General features: G+C 44.7%; 1 protein-coding gene across 1 annotated transcript; it reads left to right on the top strand.

Moving 5' to 3' along the window:
* The first annotated feature begins 2,231 nt into the window (after nt 1-2,231).
* On the top strand, nt 2,232-8,426 carry cbx7a (chromobox homolog 7a). The gene is made up of 6 exons (XM_056287553.1): nt 2,232-2,675; nt 3,857-3,900; nt 4,232-4,297; nt 4,472-4,538; nt 5,697-6,024; nt 6,223-8,426. Exons 1-6 carry the CDS (start codon nt 2,607-2,609, stop codon nt 6,876-6,878), a joined length of 1,230 nt encoding a protein of 409 aa, XP_056143528.1. The 5' UTR covers nt 2,232-2,606; the 3' UTR covers nt 6,879-8,426.
* Nucleotides 8,427-15,164: the final 6,738 nt, after the last annotated feature.

The following is a 15,164-nucleotide window of genomic DNA, read 5'->3' as shown; positions in this document are numbered from 1 at the left end:
ACTTGAATTTGACAGACATATTGCCTACATTTACCTCAGAGTACCACGATTTGTCAACTTTAGGGTCTAGCTGATTAATGTTCACTGTTTCAGTAAACGGCATCCATTTCAGGATTCACTTCATGTACTCTTTCTATGCTGTACTTTGCCTGACATTCACATCTTTGCATAGTGGTTCTGCTTTCCACACTTATGGCAGGATGCACCACATGCTGGACATTGCCTTAGCTTGTGCTCCCTTGTCCCTTTTTCTATGTGTATTGAACTGGCTGTTTTTGTCCTTTTGTTTTGTTTTTATGCACTGCATGTACAGCTCTCTCCTGGGATACTGCACCTATTGCTTGTATTTGTGCTTTAGCAGCCTCAACAGCACAACATGTGTCTATGGCCTTCTCTAATGTAAGATTTGGTTCTCTTAAAGTCTCTCTTTCAGGCGCTGGTCATTCATACTGAACACAATCTGATCATGTCATTTTCCAAGACGCCAAATTCACAGTCTTCACTCTTTCGCCTGAGCTCTGTCACATACGAAAAGACAGGAGGCGGAGCTGGAGGTGGCAGAGTTGAAGATGCTAAGATTTGCACTGGGAGTGACGAAGAAGGACAGGATTAGGAACGATTATATTTGAGGGACCACTCAGGTTGGACGGTTTGGAGACAAAGCAAGAGAGGCAAGACCGAGATGGCTTGGACATGTGTGGAGGAGAGATGCTGGGTATATTAGGAGAAGGGTGCTGAATTTGGAGCTGCCAGGGAAGAGGAAAAGAAGAAGGCCAAAGAGGAGGTTTATGGATGTGGTGAGGGATGACATGCAGGTGGCTGGTGTGACAGAGGAAGATGCAGAGGACAGGAAGAAATGGAAACAGATGATCCACTGTGGCGACCCCTAACGGGAGCAGCCGAAAGTACTAGTAGTACTAGTAGTAGTAGTAGTAGTAGTAGTAGTAGCGATAGATTGACATAGGGTGCACCCAAAACTTTTGTCTTTCAAACACCGTGTTTTTTTTAGGCTGACAATAGGCTCTGGAAGCTGCTAGAATTTCTTCTACAGTCTCTTCATCATAGCCAATATCAAGTGTGTTATACACCTCAGCTTCCTCGCCGAGTGCGTGCAGAAAAATGGCTACTTTTAGCTTTTCTTCCTTACGATCTGCACCAGTCATGGTCATGCATATTTGGAAGCGTTGTTCCCATCGTCGCCAATTTTCTCCCAAGTTGCCTGTTAGAACTAGCGGCGACGGTAACGTAAACTGACCCATCTTCAGACGGTGGCTCACCTTTCGTTGTCTGTGTGCCGTACGCGCTAGCGTAGCTTTTAGCTAGTAGAAAACTCCGTTGTCTCACAAACTGGACCGATCTCTGACATCATGTTATGGTTTTACATGACTTAGCTGATGAATATACAGAGACTTGACTTTGACTGCATGAGATGACTTTATTGGTGACAACCCGTGCTGCATACACATACACTGAACGCATGGCCGGACGAATCACCAGCTACTCCACCTTCACATCATCAGCTTCCATATTAGTATCAGTGCGCGGCACTATATACTACATACCATATTGTAGCAAATTCTGGGGGCAACCACAGGAACTGACGCGGCCGGGGCGCGAACCCATTTCGCCCGCATCGCGGGAGACATCGCTTACCGCTCGACTAAAGGCTCCGACTCGTCAGCTAGTGGCCAACGTGTGTAATTATCCATGCACGTTACAATATGCACTTACTCTATTTTGTCGGAGAATGTAATTGTACGGTGATTGTAAAGCCCTCTAGGACATGAAGCGTGATTAAGGGCAGTAAAATTTGACCAAGTTTCGTTTTCAGAGAATCGATTCCCTTGCAAAACAACAGTTACTGTACATAGGCTGATTCTGCTACATACTTTAAATCTGCAAACAAAAACTCGTTATATAACTTAACCTATCGGCCTATAAGCGTAACCAAGGCCTGACAATGAATAAATAAATACGCCAATAAAGTGTCAGTATTTAAAACAAACAAACAAGCAAACAAACACACATCGATACGTATGAAATAACACCTAAACCATCATTGGGGACGTTTCCCAGAAACTTCCCTTGAGTTTCGCAGTAACCTTCCTGTTTTAACCCCCCCCCCCTCCCGTCCGCCTTCTCATCTTTTTGCCCCTCCCTCCGTCCCTCCTGCCCTGTCCCTTCTCTGCACTCTGCTCTAAACGCGTGCACGGATGCGCGGCCACGCTTCCTGGGGGCTCGGCGAGGGGGCGCGCCCGTCAGTGAGAGCAGTGTTGATGTGTCGCAGATTTAAAAGAAGTCAGAGAGACGGGCGCACCGCGGCCCGGTGTGCTTGTGTGTGGAAAGTGCTAGAGATCAGCGGGTTAGAAGCGGAGTTAAAAACAAGGGATTCCCTCCTGTTCTGAGTGTCCGTCAGACAGAAAAAGAGCGGCGGTGTTTATCCTTCTTCTTCTACATCCTCTGCTTCTTCATCTTCCTCGTCTTCTTCTTCTTCGTCTGCGCCTTCTTCTTCTTCTTTTATTTAAGCAGTTCTAGAAAAACAGCGGAGACTCCGAGTCGCGTCCTGTCCCTGTTTTGAGCGTGCGGAGCAGTGTTGCCGCGGAGCAATGGAGCTGTCATCAATAGGAGATCAAGTGTTCGCAGTTGAGTCAATCACTAAGAAGAGGATTAGAAAGGTAATATTATACAACTTTTTGAATAACTCGTGTAACTACTACCCGTGATGTTTTCTTTCTCGAATCGAGTCTCTCGTGATATGCTCACTTTCGCTCATCGTTGCCCTTTTTTGTACCCACTAAAGTAGGGTACGCAGTTTCCCTATAGTTTACGCAAGAACTCATAGAGGCACTTCAGTGTCAATGACCACGCAAAAGTTTGACATTGTTTCGTGCCCAGATCGCGTCCCCCCTGTCCAAACGCCAGTGGGATGCGTGTCATGGTGTGCAGCGTAAACGCGCTTCATTTCTCGGCGCAGCTGTTTTGCAGGAGTCTGCGCTCCTGTAGTAAAATGTAAAGGGGGGTGTGTATCCTGAAAACGGCTCTCCGCCGCGACTATAGGATCATCCGCGACAGGCACGGCCAATGTGGTGAGAGCTACGCAGTTTATTTGTAGGTTACGCCAGTGAGAGAACGGTGCTAGAGGACGGGATGTGTATCTGGGTGAAACTGCTGCGTAATGTCCCTTTACTGCTGTGTGTTTATCCATTGATTATTGATAATGTCTCATGTTGTCGGACAATCTGCACGTACGGATGGTATTATCGCACAGGCGCTCGGAGGGATAATTCATGCCGTAATAAGTATGCACCCCGATCGAAATAGGCTGCATTTGCAGGGGGGGGAGAAGTGCCTTAATTTCTAATTCTATAAAAAGTCGTAGGCTATGGAACATCGGCTTACATAATGTTTCCTCCGCTGCACATGCCAGTAATAACTGCTTAGGAACGGGTGGAGGTGAGACTTGTGCGTTGCGCAACCCAGCATTGTTTACATGTAACCATGGCCCCACCTATTTCCGCTGGTTTAATGTTCTAGAAAGTCCTAATACATTATTAAGCTTGGCCATATACCCGACCCGTGCCCATGTGCAGTCACGTCATCACAATAGGAGAGAAGCTGCACGGAGACAATCCAGCCCCGCTGTCATTGACGTCATCCCTCAGAATTACGCTTCAGACGAAAAAAATAGCCCATACCCCCTCCTCCCTCTTATACCTTAAAGTGACAGTCATCCTTTTGTATTTAGCACACACACAATCACATGGTTAATTGCTTCTGCACTGCATCGGACTCGATTGCGAGTACAAATTGTGTGTACATCTATTTGATCTATCTATTTGTCTCTTTCTTGCCTCAGGGTAATGTGGAATACCTACTGAAATGGCAGGGATGGCCCCAAAAGTGAGTAATCTCATAGTCATTCTTCGATGAGCTCATACTAAGCACTTTAGCGAATCAGTTATCAGAATTATGGATTATGGATGTGGTGAGGGAGGACATGCAGGTGGCTGGTGTGACAGAGGAAAATGCAGAGGACAGGAAGAAATGGAAACGGATGATCCGCTGTGGCGACCCCTAACGGGAGCAGCCAAAAGTAGTAGTAGTTATCAGAATTATACATTGTTGTGCTTGCCATGTAGAGAGGGATGTCTGTGTAGACAGAGAGCTGGAGAGGTGCAAAGAGAGATTAATTGGAGCTAGCTATGCATTTGTGTATGTTTGACATTGACAGATACAGTACCTGGGAACCAGAGGATCATATCCTGGACCCACGCCTGGTTCTGGCATACGAAGAGAAGTGAGTGACGGACTTTTTGGTGGGAATGCTGTTGTTTGTTTAGTTGCCTTTTCTATCCTCTTCAACCTATTTTTGTCTCTCCCTCCCCCCCTCTCTTTCTCTCTCTCTCTCGCCACTGTTCTGTTTGCCCTACTGTTCATCTCCTCCTCCCCTTTCTCTCTCTGTCTTTCCCAGGGAGGAAAAGGACAGAGCTCTGGCCTACCGCAGGAAAGGTCTCAGACCCAGGAGGCTGGTGTTGCGGGTAGATATCCACATTTTTCTCCTCATCCACGCTCCTCATTATGAAACACCATGCATAGCACCCTAACACCAGGTGTCGTTGAGATCTGGCCCAGATTCAACTGTCCCTGCCCACTTCCCTCATTTCTACCTGTAAGCAGGGAGATGTCAAAACTTAAGCTCACATCAACAATGGGTTGGGCAGTTTCACCGCAGTTTCACCATTGCCAGGATGATGTCATGGGCCGGCTAGCCCGTTTATTTTGTTGTAATGTCTCAAAATACCTAAAGGAATAGAGGAAGACTGCTGCATCATTAAAGGAAGATTCTGGCATTCTTTTAACCTAAGTCCTATTTTCCTATTGTTGGGAGTCAAACCGAGCAATGGGTAGCAAAATCATTTAAGTTGCTTCTGTATCGAGAAAGCTAACGTCAGCTGACTGCTGCACACCAGACTGCAGCGTAATCCTTTTGGGTAATGGCGCTCGCCAAATAACATTGACTTTAAGAGCACTTTTTTGGCATTAACAGGCTCATAATGTTATGAGACGCATCTGAAAACACATTCCGTTATGAAAAGACAATCCCAGTGTAGTCACTGAGCACAATGATGGCATTTTTATTTTTTATTTTTTTGCATTTTCTTGTTTGTACATCTTTCCAACTCCTTCACACTTCCACTGTTGTCTTCCAACAACAACTTGCTCCTTACACGATTACAGAGTGAGACGTCTGCTCTGGGTTAAATTAACTGATATCTATATACTTGCATGATTGATATGGTGGCTATTGCTCTTTAGACACCTCTCATAACACTCTGAGACTGTTTTTACTGCAAATAAAGCTGGATGTTATTTGGCAAATACTGCCCCGAAGGAGTATGTTGGAGGTTGGTGCGGAGCAGTCGGCTGACACCAGATTGCTCAGTACTGAAAATTTTTACATTATTTTTCTACCCGTCACTTGCTTTGACTCCTAACAATGAGAAAATAAGGCTTAGGTTAAAAAATGCCAGTTTTCCTTAAAAAACAACAACACTAAAACAGACTACGTGTCATATTGGTTTTGGTGTGCCGTTCTTTTGCTGTTGTTAACAGCTTGATTCTGTGTCTTAATTTTCCTGAGCTCGTCTCTCTCGTTCACCCCACTTTTCTCTCTCTCTCTCTTGCCGTACCCCAAGAACATTTTTGCCATGAACCTCCGGAGTGCACACAAGGTCCCAGAGAAGTCCTCCTCTCGACTCCGCCTTTCCCTCACCCGTTCCATGAGCACCGACGTGGACCAGGGGGAGAGAGGGGGCATGTACCGGCGCCTGGCTCGACGCAAGAGCAAGCAGAGGTCGTCCAGACGAAGGCCCGAAGGACCCTCCAGCAAACCCCAGCATGCCAAGAAACGTGAGGATCCTATGGAGGAAGGAGAGCCCATGGAGCGGGACAAGGAAGACTCTGGCAAAAAAGGAAGGCAGGATACTGAGAGCACCACAGAGACACATGAAGACAATCCTTATGGTTGGTTTATGAAATCTAAAATAGTTCAAAGCAACCGATCATTTTACATGTGAAACTAATATGATTTTGGAAAATCAGAGACAAGTGTTTTTGCCTTACTTTTTTGTGTCATGAGTCCTATAAAGGCCTGTCCCTCTGAAACGTATTGTCATGATGATGCCATAATCAATAACCCCCCCCCCCTCTCTCTTTTTACAGACTCGTCAGATTTTGCCTCCCCTCTTTCCCCGGATCGAGATGATCCGAACATCAAACTGATGTCAGCAGGAAGAACACCTGAGGCACACATGGTGGAAGTACGTTTGACTGACACGCCAGATAAAGACACTTCTGAAACCAGACTGAACGCAGCACCGACATGCGACCAATTGGAGAACTGCGTTGCAATGCAGGAGGCGAGACCAACAGGTAACACTGACAGCACGGATGTCTGGTTAGATTCAGGAGGCTATGCAGGCATTGAGCTACAGAGAGATCCCAGCGCCACAGCAGCAATACATTCATCAGCTGGCGAGATTGGGACGGATGGTTCAAATCGAAGGTTAGAGAGCAGCGCATTAGAACCGGAGGTGGGGACTCAGATCAGGAAGACTACGTCAGTGATTGTGAGCATTCAGGGGACCAGCAAGACGACCTTAGATGACAGTTTTGCAGACTGCTCCGGTGCAGAGACATGGAAGAGAGGAACAAGGGGTGACAATCAGAGCATCGCTGCGACAAAACATCACCCGGGCAGCAATGCTATCGCCGCAAAGAACCCTGGGAAGGTTATTGTAACGGATGTGACTATCAACTCGCTGACTGTGACTTTCAAAGAAGCCACGGTGGCCGAAGGCTTCTTTAAGGGGCTTTGAATCGAGAAAGAGAGAGATTGAGGGGGTGCTGAGGAGGGAGAGAAAGAGAACTGTGTGTGTGTGTGGGGGGGGGGTTAGAAATGGAGATTAGATGATTAGATTACCACTCATTTTGTCCATGTAAATAGCTGCATATGTAACTAAGATATTTCCAGATGTTTACAAAGCTTATCTAAAGAAGGTTAACACATATTGAAGGATGAAATTTGCCTTTGAAAAAAAATGAGTGGTAATTTTAACATTGTGGCTTATATGACGGATGTGCGACAGAGAGAGAGAGAGAGAGAGAACAATTGTTGAGTTGAAGATGTTATCGCCTACATCACTACTTCCATGCAGCTACTTCTTGATACTTCTTCGTCCTCTGTGCTTTCCAGGATAACACTGGTCTCAAACTCAAATCCTGTCATCGGGGGCTTGTTTCAATCGCTCCTTTTTTTTAAAGAAAAGATGAAGTTTTTTTTTGTAAAGATATCCCTCTTTTACAGTATTTGCACAGTGCTTTCTGCATGCCCTGCCAGCCGGTGCCACGTGTGCACTAAACCTCTGTCCTGTGTTACCACTGAAAAAGGTTTATTTCTGTCACAAAAGAAATAATTCAAAGGGTAGAAATAATAACCTGCCTGGGAATCGAAGCTCCGTATTTCACGGAGAAAGGATGCATAAATAGAAGTACACTGTTGTGTTAGCTGTCTGTCCTTTTCAAGTATGAAACGCTACCTGGTTCTATTTTTGTATTACCAATTGATAGTGCGCTCTTCTTGCTAGCCTTTGTGTATTTTAAGAGAGGAGATTTCAGTTTACACTTGACTATCATGCTGCGTAGGGGAATGTGCAAACGGAGGCCATGTACATTAGGTCAAATGGTAGTGAGCTTTAATTTATCGCATGTCACACGTATAAGCTAATTTAAATTTCGTCATATGTTCGAGATGCTTTCTCTGACCAGGGTGAATTGTCGAACACGTCTTCTCTATGAAACGATGCCTTGTTATTTTGACTGTATTTACAATAAATATGTACTAAAACAGTTGCTGCCTGGAAAACGTTTCTATATTTCAGTCTTGTTGGATTAATACCAATAAAATGAAAGTTGTATATATGTCCCATTTCGAATGCTGGTTTAATGGAATCCCTTTCTAGGGAAAAAGTGCACAACCGAAACCCACAACGGGTTTATAGACTTTAAATTAGTTCACTAATAGTACATTAGGTATGGTGATAGTGTGTCTGGATTATAAAATCTAGCGTAAGGGCGGCACGGTGGCCCAGCAGTTAGCGCTGTTGCCTTGCAGCAAGAAGGTCCTGGGTTCGAACCCCAGGCCCTCCCAGGTCCTTTCTGTGTGGAGTTTGCATGTCCTCCCTGTGTCTGCTTGGGTCTCCTCCCGGTGCTCCGGTACCCCTGACCAAGGTAATGGAAAGGAGAGCTGGAGTTGGTCCCCGGGCACTGCAGCTGCCCACTGCTCCTGTACAATAGGATGGGTTAAATACAGAGAACACATTCATTGTAACCTGTAAAATTACAAAATAAAGTGGCTTTCTCTTTCTCACCTCTCTTTGCAATTGACGTAATAACTACCTGAACATAAGCAGATGTCAACATATATTATCAATGGCATGATGAATCATAATGTGCCACCATGTATTACCAGTAGAGCTCATGGTGTTGTCGGCGAACAAAACAAATAATTGTGACCATCCCCAACATATCAAGTGCAAAACAATGGAGACTGCTATTGGTGAGTACTGTGCAGTTTATTATAAATGACATAGCACTAGTACTGAGGAATTAAGGGTACACAAAGTGTTATGTGAGGCCTTAAGGTCACACATTTGAACATAGGTTGGTCATCTCACTCTAATTAGATTAAAGTTTGATTCATATTTCAGCTTCACCATCCACATGTCCGACTTCAGATACAGAAATTTCTGGGGTGTTCTCGGTTACAGGCCTGTGTCCTATAATGATGGTGTTTTGTCACTTCAAAAGACATCAAAACTGGAAATGTTTTGAGACATTAAGTATTCAACCCCTTTGCAAAGATATCACCGACTTATTGTGCCCAGATATATAGTTTTTACCTAACTTCAAGATTATCATATGTATATTTATAATTTCATTTTGTACTTGCATTTTTTTATTTCGCTTTATTCTATTTATCTTATTTTATTTATTTGCTTGTAACCCCTAATTTTAGCAGCCACATTAAGGATTCATGTCTAGTCTAGCATGTTTCCACAGTCTCCAGTAGAGGGCGCCAGTAGATTTTTTTTAAGGGGGGGGGGGAGTGCCACGTCCACCAGAGGGTAGTATAACGACAGCAACTGTAGAAGCTGCAGACGAAATAACGAGGACGAAATAGCAACTCATAGAAGTTGGAAAGAGAAATACATTAGCTGACACTTTATGGTTGAAACCTACACATTCCCAATTGAAGTTCATTACCACCGTTTTCGAATATTGAAGATTGCTTGAAGATTGCTTGTTCTTTTACCCAGATTCTCTGGCGAGTTTCTGCCGAGGTTAGCTAACCACGTGCTAGCTCAGCCAAGTTGGCTGTCTTTTGATTTATGCACTGTAGTATTTTCGTGGTTGATAGAGAACCTAAAGTATTTCATTTAAAAAAAAACAATCGGAGGATTTTCAGATATATTATGTAGCCTACTATTTCCTTTAAAGTGATGCTGTGATAACTGTGATTTTGCTGTGGTTAGTGCTGGTTAGCTACACAGACCTAATTGACTACATTGTAGCCCATGTGCGTTTTCAGTAGCCTAATTCTTTTCTTTTGGCTGTCGATTTGTTTCCTAATTCTATGCTTTGGGAATGTAAAAGGTTGTATATAGAATCAAATATACCAGATCTGGCGCTTTCTGTGAGTAGAATTTTACTGATTATTCCCTGTGGTATGCAGGTTGTTGGGGTTTTTGTTTTTTTTTGTTTTTTTTGTTGTTTTTTTTGTGTGTATGCACGATTCCTTTCTAACTGCGAGGGGGAGCAGCAAGCTGCGGAAGCCGAGTCGCAACGAGCCAGTGGACAGCACGTGGACGTGATCGGCTGTTCTAGCTGCCAATCAACTGCTTCTTCAGTTGAGGAGGGACAATAGACAGAGAAGGACAGAGAAGGTTGTTTGTTTTTTTTTTGAAGATCTCCACATTCATTTTCAGAAATACTACCCTGATAGACCTTTGTTTGAACTTTTCCCACTTTTCTTTTAACAGAGCTCTAATTTCAATTTATTCAGAGACATTTACAGACAGGTTTTGAGCAAATAGTGTACGCGTTGTTTCCAAAAGGTGATACTTTCTACGTTAATGTAAATAAATGCCGGCTATGTTCATTTTTGTAATCTGTTGTCTGTGATATTTTCCCCCCTCTTAACTCCTCCTTAGTCGAACCAGATTAGATCAGTGAGTCACTATTGCTAGACTGGAGCATTACATGCTGATTTTATATTCTTGCACAGTAACCGAGCATCCCTTTCATTTCATCTCACTGCATGTTTTACTTTGTACCTCGATGCATGTGACACATAAAGCTCCTTGAATCCTTGAATTCCCATTAACTGTCCTGGAAATGTCTTCATAACTTAACCGGAGTTAAGCTGTGGATATGACCGCTCACAGAGAGTATGGAGCAGTGGTATAAAATTGAATTTTACATGTCATAACATTAATATTCTTATCCACTCTGTTTAATCAGATTATCTTATGCACAGGCAACAGTTTATCCCTTAACTGATCCTCAGTTTGCACAAATAAAATGAGGCTGCAGGACGGCACTGAACAGTTATTTTAAGTGTACTGATGACACCTGACACCAGGACTTTGGATGGGCCTCCAGACTTATTCTCTGTTGGTCAGTATGGACAACGCTAAAAAAACTTTCACAGCGACGAGCCTCCTGCACCACCTCTCCGCTCTTATTTTTATTTTTTTGATTTTCCCTCCCAATTGTATTACCCCACTTTTCTGAACCGTCCCGGTCACTGCTCCACCCCCTCTGCCGATCGGGGAGGGCTGCAGACACTACGACATGCCTCCTCCGATACATGTGGAGTTACAGCCGCTTCTTTTCACCTGACAATGAGGAGTTTCGCCAGAAGGACGTTATTCCCCCCCAGTTCCCCCTCCCCCTCCCCCCTGAACAGGTGCCTCGACCGACCAGAGGAGGCGCTAGTGCAGCGACCAGGACATATACCCACATCCGGCTTCCCACCCGCAGACACGGCCCATTGTGTCTGTAGGGACGCCCGACCAAGCCGGAGGTAACACGGGGATTCGAACCGGCGATCCCCGTGTTGGTAGGCAACGGAATAGACCGCCACGCTACCCAGACGCCCATATATTGTGCTGGGGACGTATACGGAAGAGTTTTCAACTAACACTGACTGTTTCTTCAGAGAAAGCCAACCAGAGGCTGTTTTCAATTAGGAAGCTGGTCGAGGAGTCAGCACGGCAAAAAGCATCTTTACTCTGACGATATGGCTTGGAAGTCCTGGGAGAAAGCACAGAAACTAACCTGCCAGGATTGTCAGTATGGCTTACCAAGTCACGCGCAAGCGGCAGACACATGCAAGTGTCCTGCAAGACGTAACCGGAGGAAGGAAGGTTAAACTTATTGTCAATGACCTTAACCATCCCCCTCCACTAAAATGTCCATCAGCAAATCAAAAGCTGCACGAAAGATCTTTCATGCCTTGCGCAATCAAACACTTACACAGCGCAAAGTGATGGGTTGTGTGTGTGTGTGTGTGTGTGTGTGTGTGTGTGTGTGTGTGTGTTTTTTTTTTTTTTAATGTGATGCATATGTGAGATGTTATGTGTGTGACTGTACATGTGGTTTCACTGTACTGAGACGAGACCAAAGACAATTTTCTGGCCACGAAGAGACAATAAAGTTTTATTCTATTCCAAAACTCACGTCAGAGCAGAATCTCTACCGATGAAATCTAATAAAACAATTTGTAAAATTCAAAGTGCTGAAGCATGGTTGTGGAGAAGGATAGAAAACAATGTGCTTGGGCAGTAGGCCATAAGGTGAAAGGGTCACCTGAGTTTAGAGGATCTCGGATTGGGGAGAGAGAGCCCAAAAAACCCAGTCTGGAGGTCCGCGGTGGTGTAGCGGGGAATAACTAATGACTGAGTGTGGTGGACTATGTGGGCAGAATTCACCATAATCGGTTGACGTTCTGGGTTAGGTGGACACGGGCCCTTTAAGAAAGGGTTTCCGGGTTGACATGGTGGCGCTAGGAGGAGGAGTGGGAGTAGGTAGACGATCGGTATACCGTAGACGAGTAGAGTTAGGGTCTCAGTCCGAGTGTCTTCACGTTATTAATGAGCCATGCACATCAATAGCTCTGATAACGACGGGCGTGGCTAAACATCGGAACACAAAGAGCCATGGACATATATAGTTCTGATAACGACTCCAAAGAGGATAAATATCTGAGTTTCATCACCAGCCAGTCAGACTAGCTCGGTCTAGTCAGAAAGGCACGAACTGAGGAAGCCTCTTGGATGAGAGGCGAAACGTCTCCACGGATATATACCAAGTCCAGTTGCACTTGATTCAATTCCTTTGGATAACCATGACCTGGATGAATGAGAACATTCACAGACACGTTATTAATAGCATTATACGATTATTATTGTTGTTATTATTAGTATTACTATTAATGTGCCGTTGGCTACTACTACTACTACTACTACAACTGCTACTTTGCCGCCAACGTGACAGTTTAAACACAGACAACAACCGTTCAAAGTAGGCTGGAAGGACCCTTTAACCGACTGACCAATAGAATTGCTTCGTACCAACTTCCGACTTGCGGGGTATACCGATCCTCTTATACCGATCGTCTACCTACAGTGGGAGCAGCGCCATATTGCTCGGGTTGTCGTTGGTGTACGGAAGAATAAATGACACACGCGTTCGTGTAGTCAGTGAGAGAAATTGTCCGTCTCTACCTTCCTGCAGTTTCCACACTGGCGACCCCGACGTTTGTCTGCTGGACGTTTCCAGGGACAGCTCTTCGTGAACATGACGACTAATGCGGTGTCTCTCAAGCTGCCGGAGTTCTGGGAGCCGTCCGCCTCGGCGTGGTCCGCCCAGACAGACGCGCAGTTCGCATTGCGGGAAATCACCGCGGACGCCACAAAATACTATTATGTGGTGTCGGCAGTTCAATCAATCAAGCAATCAAGTTGCATTTTTTATAGCGCTTTTCTCAACAGCAGCCAGAGTGAGGAGTCTCCTCAAAAATCCTCCGCAGCAGGATAAATACGAGACACTCAAGGCTTTTCTCTCTACAAGGCCTCGGTGACAGTAAGCCGTGTGAACTTATGGACAGGATGCTGGATCTCCTGGGGCAGCACAAGCCCGACTTCCTCTTCATCCAACTGTTTCTGCGACAGCTGCCTTCTCAGGTACGGGCTGCTTTAGCCAACACCGCCATCACTGACTGTCGTGCTCTGGCCGAGGAGGCGGATAAAATTTTCCTGGCTGATCAATAGTAGGGATTTAGATAGTTTGTTCAGATTAAGGCGTAGGAGAATTTTCTCAACCCATAAAGGAACACTTGCATTCTTCAGTTTATCACAAATACTCAAATTCAACACGTCTGGTTTTCACTGGACAGGAATGGTATAAACAATTATCTGAAAAACTGTCAGACGAAGTGAAGTAAAAGCTACAATATTTGCCTCTGAGATGCAGTGGAGTAGAAGTACAAAGTTGCATAACATAGAAATACTCAAGTAAATTACAAGAACCTTAAATTTGTACTTCAGCACAGTATGTGGTTACATTACACCACTGGTGGTTAGTCATGTTGACTGTGTGAAGTCATTGTGTCTAATTCCTATAAATAAGCTCCCCTGTCAGATTTACAAGAGCTGCACAGATTTTTTTCTTGTGGGAGGCGATGGAAAGTGTATCATCGCTGACAGGAACAGTCTGGATTACTAGTTTTAGGCTTATGATCGAAGCACTCCCGTTTAAGCCACTCATTAAGTTTCGTCTGGTTGTACATACAACCACGAACAGCACATGTTGTCCCCGAGCTCCGTAAGTACATTTTATATGTAGGTTAGCAACTTTTATCGTTTTTTTTTTTCCAAAAATGTATTTCTGATTTTTCCCTTTTTCTCCCAATTTAGTGGCCAATCGATCCCTATTTTAATTCAAACAACCACCCTCGTAATGCATGCGTTCGCCAACTGCATCTCTCCGGCCGGCAGTCTCGAATCCGGGCCGAACCACTGCTTTTTCCGACACAGACGCATTCATGTGACGAACACAAGCCGACTCCGCCCCCCTCCCGAAGACAGCGCTGGCAAATATTGGCGCTTCATCGAGTCCGGCCATAGTCGGATCTGACCAGACCGGGCCGCGAACCCCGGTCCCCAGTGGGCAACTGCATCGACACAAAGCCGACGCTTAGACCGCTACACCACCGCGGACCTTTATCATCTTTTTTTTTAAACACGAACAGCAATACACCAATTTCACGCCGCGGCCATCTTGGATTTAAAAAAAACCAAGTGGTGGGAGTTTAGCTACGCCCCCTTATTGCTTCATGGAAAACGCTGCTGGAAGCAAAATGTCGTACTGCTGTGTACCATCCTAAATTCAACTGACACATTAAGATGCCATATGGCTAAATGTTTACTCCTCCTGCTATTGTTGCAACAGACATTATGTACATGTAGGCCTACTGTATGCATTGAACTGCAGAGGTTGCATGTACATTTAACGTTACTGTATGCATTGAGCTGCAGAGGTTGCACCATGTACAGCCAGTTAAATAATATTGGGGTGACCAGTTTCACTGTGACTAAAACATTAGAAGGGAGACAGAAGTTTGACATTGAAAAATGTTTGCTCCTGTTTATAGTCGCATTGGTGACTTAATAGCGGAAGAAGATGAAGAGGAACATGAGGGAGATAGGTGAGTTGTTACTGTCAGTACAATACAATTTTTCAAACATGTAGATTACTGCATTGTATAATATATATATATATATATATATATATATATATTCACTAATCTTTTAATAGTGGATAGCTCTGTTCTGACACATCATCTTGATAACAGGAGAATGTGTGGATTTATATTGCTTCCTACATGTATGACATATCCTCATGTGTCCAGTGAGGTTTGGGCAACTCTACCTGATCATGACTACGACATGAAGCCCCTTTCTGTGGAAGACCAGCTTGATGCAGTAAAGAAACGCATCGCTTTCCAGGAGGACGAAAATAAAAAGCTGAAAAGTGAGCGT

Source organism: Lampris incognitus, chromosome 10 (genome assembly GCF_029633865.1).
Source record: "Lampris incognitus isolate fLamInc1 chromosome 10, fLamInc1.hap2, whole genome shotgun sequence".
In the NCBI taxonomy this organism is placed as follows: Eukaryota; Metazoa; Chordata; class Actinopteri; order Lampriformes; family Lampridae; genus Lampris; species Lampris incognitus.
The sequence above is the reverse complement of the archived record's forward strand: the minus strand, read 5'-3'. Positions and strand labels throughout refer to the sequence as shown.

What these genes read in the sequence shown, in the direction of transcription:
- cbx7a (XM_056287553.1), top strand. Translation starts at nt 2,607, where the DNA reads ATGGAGCTGTCATCAATAGGAGATCAAGTGTTCGCAGTTGAGTCAATC. An exon ending in CTAAGAAGAGGATTAGAAAG is followed by an intron (nt 2,676 to 3,856) that starts GTAATATTATAC and finishes TTCTTGCCTCAG; the next exon opens with GGTAATGTGGAATACCTACT. An exon ending in ACATGAAGACAATCCTTATG is followed by an intron (nt 6,025 to 6,222) that starts GTTGGTTTATGA and finishes CTCTTTTTACAG; the next exon opens with ACTCGTCAGATTTTGCCTCC.